The sequence below is a fragment of the Pantherophis guttatus genome, chromosome 2 (genome assembly GCF_059756535.1).
Source record: "Pantherophis guttatus breed Tessera chromosome 2, ASM5975653v1, whole genome shotgun sequence".
NCBI classification, from domain to species: domain Eukaryota; kingdom Metazoa; phylum Chordata; class Lepidosauria; order Squamata; family Colubridae; genus Pantherophis; species Pantherophis guttatus.
The window spans coordinates 82,755,418-82,770,416 of NC_142064.1; the positions used below are offsets into that span (position 1 = coordinate 82,755,418).

Genomic DNA, 14,999 nt, shown 5'->3' on the forward strand with positions numbered 1-14,999 from the left:
GACAAGGCCTTCATCCTGCATTGGACAATAGTTAAAATGATTATATATGTGGGTATCAAAAGTTATGAATAGGATATAAAAATCTCAAATTTTATTTATGGACCTGCTGGGTTTTATTGTTTGCACAGTGGATCTAGACAAATATTTACACAATTCTCTTAACTCTAATCAATAATTTTGGGAAGCATGGCTATGTGTAACATAAATGATTTTAGCAAATAGAAAATGTGTTGATAGCATTAGGTGTCTTTACTTATTCAACTGGTTCATTATGAGTCAGGAAGATGTGATGATGTCATAATGAGTAACCACAAAAAATGACAGGAGGGATTCTGGTAAAAAAACAGACTTGTCCACAATTATTTTGTTATATGGATGCATAGATTGTGAACAATATGGATCTATTGTTCTTGATATTTTTGCCTTTCCTTGTCTGTACTGGAGGAAGAAGTAAAGGTATGATATCTTTGAAAAATTCTCTGTTTCCTTTAGGAACACAGATTGCTTTTGTTATATACCATATTTTTTGCTCCATAAGACACACTTTTTTGTCCCCCAAAAATGGGTGGAAATGTCTGTGGATCTTATTGAGTGAATATTGCATCACAGACTGGGCCGTGGCAACGGGGGGGAGGGGATTGGTGCTGCAGTGGCAACAGGCAGCAGCAGCGAATGGCCTGTCGCCACCGCCGCCTATCACCGCCACTGCCTATTGGCGGTTGGATCGACCTCCTGGAATACTGCTGATCAGCTGTTCCAAGTGGCGGGGATCACTGGCTATCGCCGCTGCCTGTTGATGATGACGATGTTTGCCGCCACCGCCATTCGCACAGTGAACAGGAGGCTGTCGCTCAGCTGACTGGTGGTGGGCGCAATGGAGCGGAGCCCTGACGAGCCACATACTGGGGCTGGAAGGCAGAGGCAGATTTTTTTGTTTTCTTTCCTCCCCAAAAGCTAGGTGCGTCTTATGGTCCGGAGCGTCTCATGGAGCAAAAAATATGTTAACTGTATATTAAATGATTTTGCTTGTGGTTTAATTAATTAATTAATGTGTTCGGTTATGGTTCAAATCCTTGCAAACTCCCAAATTTGTTGACAGAAAAAGGAAGCCGTTTGGATATCAAAAAGCAGGAATTGCTGAATTTTTGGATTTGGGTTTGGATTCTCAAGTTTATTTGAACCTCTCTTTTTACTGTATTTGAATATGTTACATTGAGCAAGTTTGAGCATGTAACACTCTAAGTATTGATACTGCCAACCCTTTAATGACAGATCTCAATATTCATATACGTAATAATGAGAAAATGTTCTTTTTTTAAAATTCTGAGTCAATTTGTAAATAATAAACTTCTTAGTCTCAGAAATACCTGAAAATACTTCTCTTGCAGATTAATTCTTTGGTGGTGACGTGGGGATAGATGGGGGTTCACTTTTCAGCCTATAACAATTTTAAAGAAACTATGAGCAGTTAGTTTGTGGGCTGTGGGAATGGAACAACCTTGGACAGCACCTTTCCAACATGAAAAGCCAGAGGTCAGACAGGGCATGAAGTTGTGACATAGCCAACCTGGCTAGGAATAATTGATAATGATGGAAGATCGCCACTAAAGGAAAACTTAAGAAAAATGTATATTCCATAAATCTAAAGACCTGTTGGTAATGCTTTCTCTCTCTCTCTTTCTCTCCCCCGCCACCCTCCCCCTTCTCTCTGTCTCTCTGTCTCTATATTTCTATATCATCTATCATCTCTCTCTATTTATCCTATTATTTATCTATTTATATATCATCTATCATATTTATTGCTATATCTATACCTAAATATAGATATATCTATATCTATACATCTATCTATCTATCGATCAATCGATCGATCTATATCATCTATATCTACCTAATCTATCTATCTATCTATCTATCTATCTATCTATCTATCTACCTATCTATCTATCTATCTATCTATCTATCTATCTATCTATCTATCTATCATCTCTCTAGATATATATATCATTTATACACACACACACACACACACACACACATATATATATATATATATGTCTATCTATCATCTTTCTCTCTCATCTCTCTAGATCTATCTATCATCTATCTATCTCTCTATCTCTCTATCATCTATCTAGATCTATTTATCTATCAATCATCTATCTATCTATCATCAAAGATATAAAAGTGGGGTATTTTTTTTAATCTCTCTCTCTGTGTATCTTTGAGTCAGTGTTGACTCTTGGCCTTAACCACTACATCAAACTGGCTCTTTTTAATTTACTTTAAAAAGCATTTATTTAAAAATATTCAATTATTTTCAATCCTGTGATCTAAACTGAGGAGCACAAAAATAAATATTGTTATTTTTTTTTCTTTTTTAGAGATTCCAAAACAGCATTTGAAAGAAGATGAAAGAATAAATATTAAGCTTCTGGAGAGTTTAAAGACCTTGCAGAAATATTGTAAGCAGCAGATATGCAATGAAGCAGTGAAACGTTATGCATACACTAAGTTTAAATTGATTTTATGCCATGTCGTAATTGAATGGTTATTTTCCCAAACAATTTAATGAGGATTATTTTACATTCTCGGAGAATACAGTAATGGAGGCAAGTTTTTTTCCCCCCCTGCATAATCTTTCTGTTGGTAGAGGGTATCCAGTGGTGGGATTCAGCCAGTTCGCACCACTTCAGGAGAACCGGTTGTTAACTTTCTGAGCAGTTTGGCAAAGTGGTTGTTGAAAGAAATCATTAGGGCAGAGAACTGGTTGTTAAATTATTTGAATCCTAACGCTGAGGGTATCTGAAAATCCAAGATGGCTTTTTTTAAAAAACTTTTTCATGTATTATAATTTGGTCAGTTTTTTCTCATTTAATTGAACCTTTGTATATTGACTCAGATGCTGAAAAATTCCTGGAAATCTGCCAAGTGTGGTCCTGTGCATCATGTAGGGTCTGGGGCACTCTTCAGCTGATTTGGTTATGTAGGCCAACTCTCTCAGCAGTACAACACATAAATGGAAGGAACATCCCAAATTCCCCTGTAAATGTTTACTATAACAAAAGATTTGGTTTTCATGAACAGTCTGTATTCTAGAGAAGCTTATATTTGCCATTAATTAGGATCCTTTCAAGGACTCTGATCAGCATCCAAGGATCTCCATAATGCAGTTTGAAATTGATTTCCCTAAATGAAAAGCCATTCAGCCAGGCTGAATGCATAGAGATGGGTGGTCTCTAAGTATGATTAGATGATATATATTAGAAAGAGAGAGAGAGAGAGAGAAAGAGAGGGAGGGAGAGAGAGAGGGAGAGATGACAAATAGATGACCCGTGATGGTGAACCTATGGCATGTGTGCTCAAAGTGGCACACGAAGCCATGTCATCTGGCATGCACGGCCTTGCCTTTTTGTCTTCTGGATTTCTGGCGCACATATGCTTGCGACGATCAGCTGTCCGCGTGCGCAGCAGTGCCGAAAACCGGCCTATCCATGCATGCCGGCCAGCTGATCGTTGGGCACGCATGAATGCTAGAAACCGGAAGTTCAGCTTTTCCGGAGCACGGCCCTCATGAGCACACGCACGTGCATGTGATGTTTCCGTGCGATCTTTTCGGGACTTGGTGCCAAAAAAGTTCACCATCACTGTTGATGATCCATAGATAGGCAGATAAGTAGATAGGTAGATAGGTAGATAGAGATAGAGAGATAAGAGATACTGTATAGATAGATATAGATATCTGGAGATAGATAGATAGATAACAGATGATTGATAAATACCTTGAGAAAGAGAGAGAGAGACAGATAAAATGTAGAGAGTTGTAAAATAGGTGGACTACATATTTCCTTTTTTAGAAGAAAATGTGAACCCTAACCCTAGCTCTGGCCTTAACCCTAACCCTCAAAGCAGTAAAAATGTATTTTTTAAATGCTATAAGATTAGGCCGCTCAATTCATATGTCCAACAGATACATTTAGGTTGTTTTTAATAAACACTCTGATGCTATCTTGCAGTGGAAGAGCTCAAGACCACAACCAAAAAAGAAATTATATCAGAACCCGAAGATGGTAAGACTTATGCAGAGAAGTAATTGATCTTCTGGTAACACTTTCTGAATTGTACACCTTCCAATATGGTTTATAGATGTTATCATCAAGATGGGTGTTTCCCATTTCTGTGGTATTTGAAGATATCCACTGAACTTTGCTTTTTTAAAATGTAGAGTTCTGGCAATTTCTATTCCTTCAGATATTAGCTAGAGAAATTAGAACATTTAATGCCAGCATTTTAAATTATGGACACCAAAGTTCAACCAGATTAATAGCTGCATTTCTTGAGAACTGGAACAAGAAGCTTCGGGTTTTTAAAAAATGATTTCTAGGGCAGAGCATTTTTTAAAAAGATCCTATAATATCAAACATATGTTTTTAAAATGTGGAACATCACCTTGCTTTTTTCAGGGGGAGGACAAAAATCCAAGAAACAGTTAAATAAACTATTTTCATAGTGGTATTTAATTTCATTTAGTGGATAACATACAAATTTAATGGTCTGGGTGCACTTGCTTATGACAACACCCAACATCTGTGTCTGAAGTGAAATGTTGATTGGCCTTATTCCATATTTTTTTAAAAAATTTGATTTATATGCTGCCCTTCTCCGGAGACTCAGGGCGGCTTACAATGCGTTAAGCAATAGCCTTCATACTTTTGTATATTTATACAAAGTCAGCTTATTGCCCCCACAATCTGGGTCCTCATTTTACCTACCTTAGAAAGGATGGAAGGCTGAGTCAACCTTGAGCCTGGTGAGAATTGAACTCGTAGTAATTGTAGGCAGCTGGAAGCTAAATACTACCTTTAAAAGTAGCATTAGTCCTGTTGCGCCACTCAGGCTCATATTTGTTTCTCATTGTTGTAGTTTCTGAAAATCCAGTGCCTTTTTTCCTCTTCATTATTATTTATTGTTTTATCATAAAAAGGAGAATACAAAACAGAAAAACAAACAAAAAAAACCCAAAATAAAACAGAAGCATACATTCAACCCTAAGAACAACAAAAAGGGGGAAAAAATAATGTACTAATAATAAATACTAATAATAAAGAGGAAAAAGTGATGAAATAAAATTAACATTTAACATGTAGGATCCACCATGGCTGGGTGCTGAAAAAAAGAAAGAAAAAGCAATAAATTCTCCTCCCCTTTTACATATGCGTGTATAAAAGAAAAAAGAAGAAAAAGCAGTCAACAGGTTAAGCTAAACATTACACTAATTTTTTTAAATGAAAAATGCCCTTTTTTAAAAAATGAAAACTTATATTCTCAGTGAACTTTCTTCCCAAACTGTTCCCAATTCTTTAAAAAAAAAGGCACTAATAGATTGTTTCTTTGGAATAGGGTTTTTTTTGTTTTGTTTTACCTGTTAGACTAAATGGGCCCGATCCATAGATGAGATTAAAAACCAAATTTGGCTTAATTTAATACACAATTAAAATGAAAGAAATTGGATGAAGCTAAAATGTCTACCATTTGGGCATTTCATATATTTCCCAGATCTGAAAAATCAACATTGTAATCTTGGGCAGGGTGAATAAGGATGGATTTTTTTTTAACCTCCCTTGCAGTAGTGGGTTCCACTTACCTTCGCTACCGGTTCGGAAATGGGAATGCGTGCAGCGCTTCTGCACATGTGCAAAACCTTCTGCACATACACAGACCATCCGTGATGACTTCCAGGTGGGTGGGCGGAGCCTCCCACCACCGCCGCTACCGGTTAGCCCGAACTGGGGCGAATCAGTAGAAACCCACCATTGCTCCCTTGGACTGCTCCTCTTTAATTTCTTACAATATTATGGTAACAGAAAGTCTCTGTTGCACGAGAGTTTTATCTTATTAAAGAATTAAAGAGGAAGGAGCTTTCTTTTTGAAACAGTTATTGTGTTTTAATTGTTATGGTGGTGTACATCATTCTAAGGCGTTTGCAAAATGTGGTCTTTAAACAAATGTAATTGTAACGTCACAATTAAGAGGTCCTTGGTGCTCTCTGAGCTTGGTTGTTTTCTTGCAGATGTGTTGTCCCCCAAAATAGGTTACATCATCATTGCACTGATGATGTTACTTTGTTTGGGTAATGAAACATCTGCAAGAAAATGACCAAGTTCAGAGAACACCAAGGACCCCTCATTTCAACCCGGAGCTACAAATATTTTCCTTTACTGCTTGTCATTATTGATATGAAGCCATGTGCCAGCCTTCCTTTAGAAGCAGCAATTAGAGAAAGGTATATGTGTGATTCTTATTTAGAAGACTATTCTGAGTGTCTCTTTGTGTTTTAATTTTTAGAACCAATATTTGGCCCTCACTATCCCATCATAAATGTACAAGAGCCTCCCATGGATATCCCTGCGGAAGGTATCGTTCAGCTCAAAGGATGTTATTAATATGAGGCTAAGTATCAATGGTGGGTTGCCCCCGGTTCACACCGGTTCTATAGAACCAGTAGTAAAATCGGCAGGAGGCCCCGCCCACAGACCCCGACATCATCAAAACGCTTCTGTGCATAAGCAGAAGAGCGCGTGCACGAAGCAAACGTGTGCGCAACCCTGCTGTGAACCAGTTGTAAAGGTAAGTAGAACCCACCCCTGCTAAGTATCTGTAATCCTGCTTGAGCAGGAGGTTGGACTAGATGACCTACAAGATCCCTTCCAACTTTGTTATTCTATACTATTCTATCACACACGTTCCTCCACTTCCATCCGGTGAAACCACTTCTCAGATGCAAAATGGATAGCTCTCAACTTCTACATTGTCCAACTATACTATACCTAAATATAGCACCAATCAGAGGAACTGTGCATTTGAGTCTAGAACAACGTACATACTCCATTCAATATAAATTAATTACCTAGGCATGTTTTATAGAAGCTTACTTATGGTGTAATCCAGATAAATTTGACATTTTCGGTCAGCTACCAAAGGTCTCTAATGTCCAGAACTCTAGAAAAAGATATTGCATTGTGTATGAAATATATGAAAAGGCGGCTTATGTAGTGTAATATATAAACAATAATGCAATCAATGGTTCCATTAGGGAAAGGGGGAAAGTGATTCCAAAGTAGACCATTGATCTATGCAACTCAGTAATGTCCACACTAGCCTTCTAAGGTAGTGATGTCACTGATAGAGGTGACTGTCAGACCTGCCCCAATCTGATCCCTTAGGGAAGAAAAACCCTCAACTCCATTTGTTTGAAGTGAAAAGTACTTTCACTAAGAGATGCTGGTTGCAGCAAAGTTAGGCAGAATCTGAATTTTCCATGCAGCAAGACCAAACTATTTCTTCCAGTCCCATCCCTCCCCCCATGGCCAATCTGACCCCAGCCAATGCAATGTCGCCTGGATTTTTGGGAACGCTGAGGTGTTTGGACTGGTAACTTTCCATACTCAGGGCAAATGGCCTTGAAGACGGCTTGGCACAAACCGGTCCCACGGTGATCTGATTTTCTTCAGATGTCATCCCACCCTCCCAAATTCCCATACAAAAATGTATACAGATATATTGCTGCCCATTTGTGTCCCCCTCATACTCCCCCCCCCAGTCCTTTGATGGCACGACACCAGCGCTGCACTGAGCCAAAGATGGTGGACCTGACAGGTCATATTTTAGCTCTGCTGCTTCAACTCTTCTCTGTTTAATTTCTACTACAGAGCAAAAATAAACACATTGTAATTCTTAATACTCATAATCTAACCCATATGTTACTTGCATCTACCTAGCCATTCTATCTTCTACATACACGCTATCCACTTCTGTCTCCAGTTCAAATTCTGTATCAGTTTAACCATTCCAGACATCTGATGAAGTCAGCTACTATTTACAAAAGATTATTTTTATTTAAAAGAAATACTTGATAGAAAAGGTGCTACCAGATACTCCTGGTAACCTGTTAATTTTTTGCCAACATTCCCTTAAGTACAGCTTTTGGTTTACATCCCAGAATTTTTGACAAGAGACTAAATTAATATCTCATGGAACCTTAATAACACTGGATCAATAATTATGTACAGAAGAATTAGTGAAATTCTAAAGGATGTAAATTAGATATCTTCTTGCTACACATAAAGAAATACAGTTTAAAAATTTCATACACTTAGCTCATGGAGAATGGTTCTTAAGTAATATTACCTCTAATGTCAGAGGGACATCACTTTTGATTTCATACTTAATTATTTAAAAGATTAATTAGAGATTAAAACTGCTGGCAAAAATTGTTTTTATTTTATTATTAAATCACCTTCTTCTAAAATTCATTGCAGGATTACATGATGATCAGCTGGATATTCCTCACAATATGTTTTTCCAGCCTGTGCCATGTAAGGAAACAGTTTAGCAGTGTTGAAACTTAAAATGTTTACTATATCAGCTATATAGTTTCTAATGCTCATCTATCATAAAGGAAGTAAAATATTTCGGCTTTCAAAGAACTTGAGCTGAATTGCTGCAAATAATTCCCAATTCTTGCAGCAAATAGTTAGGTAAGCTAGAAAATGAATACAGGTAATCCTTGAGTTAGGACTGTAATGGAGCCTGCCCATTAGGATCGAAAGTCAGGACAACATTAAACGAACTGCCTCAAGTAATGACCAGCCATCCCTGTTCTCCCCAGTGCATTTATTAAATGAATGTACGGGTCATTAAATGGACTTCAGAGGTGGGGAAAATGCTGGAAGGCCTAATGCAGGCACAAGCCCACCTGCCTCAAGGTCTCCCAAGACTTTCCCCACTCCAAAATTCTCCATGCTCCCCTGCGCCGCCCCCCCCCCCCGTATGCCTTGTATGTCATATCGTCACACAGCCAGCAAGAAACAATGGGGAAGGAAAATGTTAGGCGAGCCTGGCTTTCCTAATTCTGCCCCATCAGCTGAAACAATTCATCTCCAAAGAGATGAATTCATCTTCCTCTACAGTCTAGGCCAGTGTTTCTCAACTTTGGCCACTTTAAGAGGTGTAGGCTTCGGCACCCAGAATTCTGCGCCCAGATATGCTGTCTGGGGAATTCTGGGAGTTGAAGTCCACACCTCTTAAAGCAGCCAAGGTTGAGAAACACTGGGCTAGCCTTTTAAGTCCTAGCTGGGCTCTATAGGCAGCCGGAAGGAGAAGTAAAGCCTGCAAAGACCCAGCATCCTCCATTTTATTGCCCGAGTCTTGAGTCAGCTAAACTTTCGGAGATTTTTTTTTTTTCCTCCCTCAAGTTCAAGGGAAAAAGTCGCAAAAATATTTGTTTGCTAACTTTGCTTGCTTCCATTCCTCTACTCTTCAGCCTGGAGTCAAGTTAAGATTTTTAAAAGAGATAGAGACTGGAGAGCAAAGGGAGGAAATTTAATTTTTGTACCTATTTTTTTGTCGGGGTGGGTGGATATCAACAAGTCCATCCCTCCTAACTTTTTTTCTTCTCTTTATTGAAGAACTGTGGATTTCTGGGGGAGGGATGAGGTTAAAGCAAAGGAAAGATTCTGGGAAACTGTTCCTGAAGCTGCAACCTTTGCATGCAGGGCGTGGCTTCCTAAAACCTTGCAAGAGATAGGAGAGGCATTCAGCTTCCTATCCGCCAGATGATGATGGGGCAGAAAGCTTCAAAAGCAGCTGCCATTCTATTGCAATTCCATTGCAAAGAATTGTCAGGAAACTGAAATGGCAGATGCTTCTTTTTCTTTTCTTTCAGGATGTTCTGTTCCTACCCCAGTCTTTCAATTCTTTCAGTGCTCAATTGTTCCTATAACTGAGTTTATCCCCCCTCTTGCTGCTGTCCTTTCTCTTCTGCTATTTCCTTCCACTTTTCCAAGTTTTAGAGCCTTCTCCAGACAGCCTAAGAGGTCGAAAATAGAATAAGGCCAAATATATCTATCTCTTTGTCTATATCAACAATTATTATATCTATATCTCATCTATCTATCTATCTATCTATCTATCTATCTATCTATCTATCCATCCATCCATCCATCCATCCATCCATCCATCTATCCATCTATCTATCTATCTATTATCTGCATCTATATATCTATCACCATCTATATTTATATCTCTATAAATTTGTATCTATATATCCATATCTCTTTATTACATATAATTGCTAGTTTCCATTAATTCATTCCTTTGCTTATGGAAGTGACTATATGTACAATGAATTCAAACAATGCTAGATTTAATTCTTAATATTACCATACAGGTTTTTTTCTGAATTGTTTATCTAAAGAATGCATTTATTAGCATTTATTCCTACATCAGACAGAGATGGATACAGGTAGTTCTCATTTAACCAGAAATAAGACTGGCAACTAAGCGAAATGGTCACTAAGTGAGAACTCATACGATTGGGACTATGCTTTCCTTTTCCCCATTCCCCTGCCCATTGGCCCTGGGATAGCTGGCTTGAAATTGACCAAACTAATCAGTTTTACACCTTCAGCTTCTGTTTGCATCCTGCTGCTCTTTGGAATGTTTATCCCAGTGCCAGGATAATTAATAAAAATAGAATTAATGTATTTACATTTATTGGAGAGCAATGGATTACAAGGGATTAAGCAGGCTCACAATGGGGAGCATACATCAAAGGGAATGCACTGGCACTGACAATCACAGGCACACTATGCAAACAGTCTGGCGCATTCCCCATTGTGTACCTGCTTACTTTCTTGTAATCCCTCCCTCTTCAATCCCTCTGCTCTGTGAGAAAGGCAGGGGAGAAGAGCAGATCAGGCACAGGAGAGATTGCCTGTAGAAACACTTGCTCTTTTCTTCATCCCATCCCCAACCCCTGCAGAGTGGAGTGGATCAGAGGTGGGTTTCAGCAGTTCTGACCAGTTCTGGAGAACCAGTAGCGGAAATTTTGGGTAGTTCAGAGAACTGGTAAATACCACCTCTGACTGGCCCCGCCCCCATCTATTCTCTGCCTCCTGAGTCCCAGCTGATCGGGAGGAAATGGGGATTTTGCATATCCTTCCCCTGGAGGGGGGAGGGAATGGAGATTTTACAGTATCCTTCCTCTGCCACGCCCAGCAAGCCATGCCATACCCACCAAGCCACACCCACAGAACCAGTAGAAAAAATTTTTGAAACCCACCACTGGAGTGGATATTACAGAGTACCATTGCATTCCTTGTGATGGGAGGGAATAATAAAAAAAGGGATTTCTGTAGCCAATCTTCCCTGTGCCTTACCTGCTTTTTTCCCTCCCCTTCTGCAAGGAGTGAATAACAACAGGTGAGGTACGGAACAAGGTGTACTTGACTGTAATGGTGATCACACGACTAAGAGATGCTGCAATGGTCTTAAATGTGAGCATTGGCTGTGAAGTATTTTTTTTTTTTGCGTTGTTGTAACTTTGAATGGTCACTGAAGAAGGCAGTCAAATAAGCCTTGTCTACCCGTAATCGAAACAGAGGGCAGTGTTAAAAAAAATTCCCTTTTCTTTGCTCTACTGAAATAAGTCCTAAACACTCCAATTGGCCCTACTTAACTTTGATTTAAAACTATTTTCTCTCCTTCCCCCCCCTCCACACTTTAGTTTCAGATAAGGCACAAAACGCTAGGAACTATTTTGGAGTCAAAGAATCCCAACCCAAAAGACAGCGGGAAAAAGTTCTGTTGATAATATCGACTGTGAATCTTCTGCTTTTGCTCATGCTAACCGGGTGCTGCATTGTAACCGTATGGCTGCATTCCAGGAATGGCAGGTAAGTCTCTCATCAAAATACCAGTTGAAAGTACTCATGGCCAACCATTGCAAGAAATGTGAGGATTCTTGCATGATCAAATCTTATTTAGATATAGCCTGATTTGGTTACAAATTATTACATATGTTAATCAGAGGTGGGTTTCAGCAGGTTCTGACCAGTTCTGGAGAGCCAGTAGCAGAAATTTTCAGAGAACTGGTAAATACCACTTCTGACTGGTCCTACCCACATCTATTCTCTGCCTCCCAAGTCCCAGCTGATTGGGAAGAAATGGGGATTTTGCAGTAACCTTCCCCTGGAGTGGGGAGGGAATGGAGATTTTACAGTATCCTTTCCCTGCCACGCCCACCAAGCCACACCCATCAAGCCATGTCATGCCCACAGAACCAGTAGTAAAACATTTTGAAACCCACCACTGATGTTAATACAATTTTTAGGATAATTATTGTAGCTAAGGATTTTAATGTGATGCTGAACTATGCATTCCTAAAACACCGGATTTAGAAAAAAGAATTATTTTTTATAATAGGAAACTCTCCTGAGCTTAAAGAATGGATCCAACATGAGTTCGTTACCTATTTTTGAAAGATCTCTGTGCTCTAAACATGGGAAGATGAAGTAATTTGTGTCTATATGATTAGATTTATGCTTAGATTTAATCATAAACTGTAACTATAAACATAAGGATTGAATTCAATTTATATTACTCCAGTTATTACAAATATCTTTTCCCCTTTTTTGTTAATTTTTTGATAATTAGTCTCCTTTTGTGTTAGTTTTCTTTTTGTGTCACATAGATCATAGCCTATTTACTTTTCTTCTGTAGTTCTTTTTTTCAGTTCGTGCTGTCCTTTTTTTCTTTTTCTTTTTTTGTATTTCACTATAAAATAAAATAATAAAATAAAAAATGCAGGAGAACATCAAGCCACCAGTCCTTGAAGGGCAAATGGCTAAATCAATGACTTCTAACCTCCTCAACTGAATGGATGCAGAATAGCAAATTCAGACTTTTGTAAAGGCCACCGAGACAAGAGGTCTAACCCACTAAAAATGTTGCAGCAGCACCTGAAACAAATAATTCGTACTAGAAATCTTACAGATGTTACTGAATACAAGCAGGTCACCACGGGAAATGGGATCAGAATGCCTACGAAGAAATGAGAGAGATTCATCACAAATTATAGGAAATGTTTGGTTGTACTTATTGCTGCTAAAAATTCTATCTAAATTTATCTGGCAGGGAAAGAGGCCGCGGATTAGACTTAAAATGTTACAAGAACCCAAAAATAGAGGAGGATTTGGACTCCCAAATTGGGAGCTCTATCACCAAGCAGCGAACTTGATTTGGGTGAAAGAATGGATGGTCCTACAAAAGAGACGACTTTTGACATTTGAGGGAGCTGGTCTTCAACATGGCTGGCACTATTTTCTATGGCCGGGAGCATCCGGCCGTCCTAGACACTTTGATGATCACTATTTACGTAGGACGCTTGGGTACACTTGGGAAAAGGTTAGAAGAAGAGTATATACAAAAGTTCCATGTTGGATTTCGGCGCAGGAAGCTCAGGTTTACCCGACATTGTATAAAGGGGAGAAAACCTTGACGTATGAAGGTTTCTTGGATGTTCAGGGTAATCCAAAGTCACGAGAATTATTAACTCTTCAAGGATATAAGATAGACTGGTGGTCTTATTCACAAGTGTACTCCAGGTATAAAAAAGATTTACATAGTGAAGGAATCTACAGTAAAAGACAAGAATTGGATAAGATCTTATTAGAAGGAGGGAAAGGGATATTATCTAAATGTTATGCATATTTATTGTCTCTGCAGATAGGACAGGATGTAGTGAAGGATTGTATGATAGCATGGGGGCGAAATTTTGGATATCCCCTTGACTTCCAGCAATGGGAACAGATTTGGTTGAAAAATATGAAATTAACCATGGCCTCCTCATATAAAGAAAACATATATAAAATGATCTACCGGTGGCATCTACCCCCGGCGAGATTAGCTAAAATGTTTCCCGGGACATCTGCCTGCTGTTGGAAGTGTGGTTACAGCAATGGAACCTATTTTCACCAATGGTGGACCTGCCCGCAGGCGGTTAAATATTGGAAAAAAATACGGCAATGGATTTTGGAAATTACACAGATTAATTTGGAATTAAGACCTGAGATTTTCCTATTGGGGGCAAAACCTTTGAATGTTAAGTCAGATATATGGTTCTTGTTGATTCACATTATCACTGCAGCAAGATTAGCGTATGCGCAGGAGTGGAAAAATCAATACTTACCGATAGATTTGAAAATAATATATAAAATTAATGAGTGTGCGGAATCAGATAGACTAACTAGATTGATCAATGGTAAAAAAGATTCAGAATTTTATAACAGTTGGAAAGTATGGTACGATTGGGTCCAGAAAAGGTGGGATAGAATAGACATATGATGATGTATATATATGATGGCAAATATGTATGTATAAAGGAATGATTTTATACTTATGGACAATGTAATCATATTATACCATGGTGGCAGGATTGTATATTTTATTTGTGTATTAGTGTATAGAATATATTAATAAAAATTATATATTAAAAAATAAAAATAAAAATTCTATCACCTCTTATGGAATCTGAAGGATGATTAAGTTCTTATGGTGGCACATTGGCTCTTGGTGCCAAACAAGTCCAAAGGCAAATAGGGCCATAAATGAAATAAAAAAAACAGATTAATGAGTAAAAGCAATTTTTCCCCATCCTAAGCCACATCAAGTCTATAGGAAAGGTTTTAAATCTATACATTGTACTAAACTCCAGTGTTATGACACTTTTCATCCCTAGAATGAAGCTTTTCTGCCGAAAGCAAATGGCCTCCACAGTACCTTCCAGAAATTTCCAAAAAGAAGATATAAATCCAGTTTCCTTTTCATCTATAATGAATATTGTGGATGAGGCAACATCATATTCCGATGAATCAGAGCGTGCGCTGGATCAGGGCCCTAAGTTAGCACCCGGTACTCCTCATCCAACTATCCAGCCACCCAGAAGCAGGCCAGAGCAAGCAGCATAAATTCCTTTCACTTATGTGTTTTCTGTTACATTTTTTTCTTGCTTTAAAAACGATGTATTATATGAACTGGAGGGAGCTCTCTTTAAATGGTTTGGTTTGTATAATCGCCCATTTCAGCAAAACGACTCTTATTCTCTTGTGTAAATTTATTTCTCCTCCTATCCTTTTTGCTTCGATATTAAACCCTGTGAA

At 38.5% G+C, this 14,999-nt stretch overlaps 1 protein-coding gene across 2 annotated transcripts; it reads left to right on the top strand.

Moving 5' to 3' along the window:
* The first annotated feature begins 322 nt into the window (after positions 1–322).
* LOC117661995 (uncharacterized) lies at positions 323–14,916 on the top strand. Of its 2 annotated transcripts, XM_034411262.3 has the most exons (7): positions 323–456; positions 2,385–2,465; positions 4,017–4,070; positions 6,346–6,414; positions 8,319–8,375; positions 11,567–11,735; positions 14,579–14,916. In XM_034411262.3, exons 1-7 carry the CDS (start codon positions 396–398, stop codon positions 14,805–14,807), a joined length of 720 nt encoding a protein of 239 aa, XP_034267153.2. In that variant the 5' UTR covers positions 323–395; the 3' UTR covers positions 14,808–14,916. The 2 variants fall into 2 exon arrangements, with proteins under 2 accessions (XP_034267153.2, XP_034267154.2); XM_034411263.3 differs by lacking the exon at positions 8,319–8,375.
* The last annotated feature ends 83 nt before the right edge of the window (positions 14,917–14,999 follow it).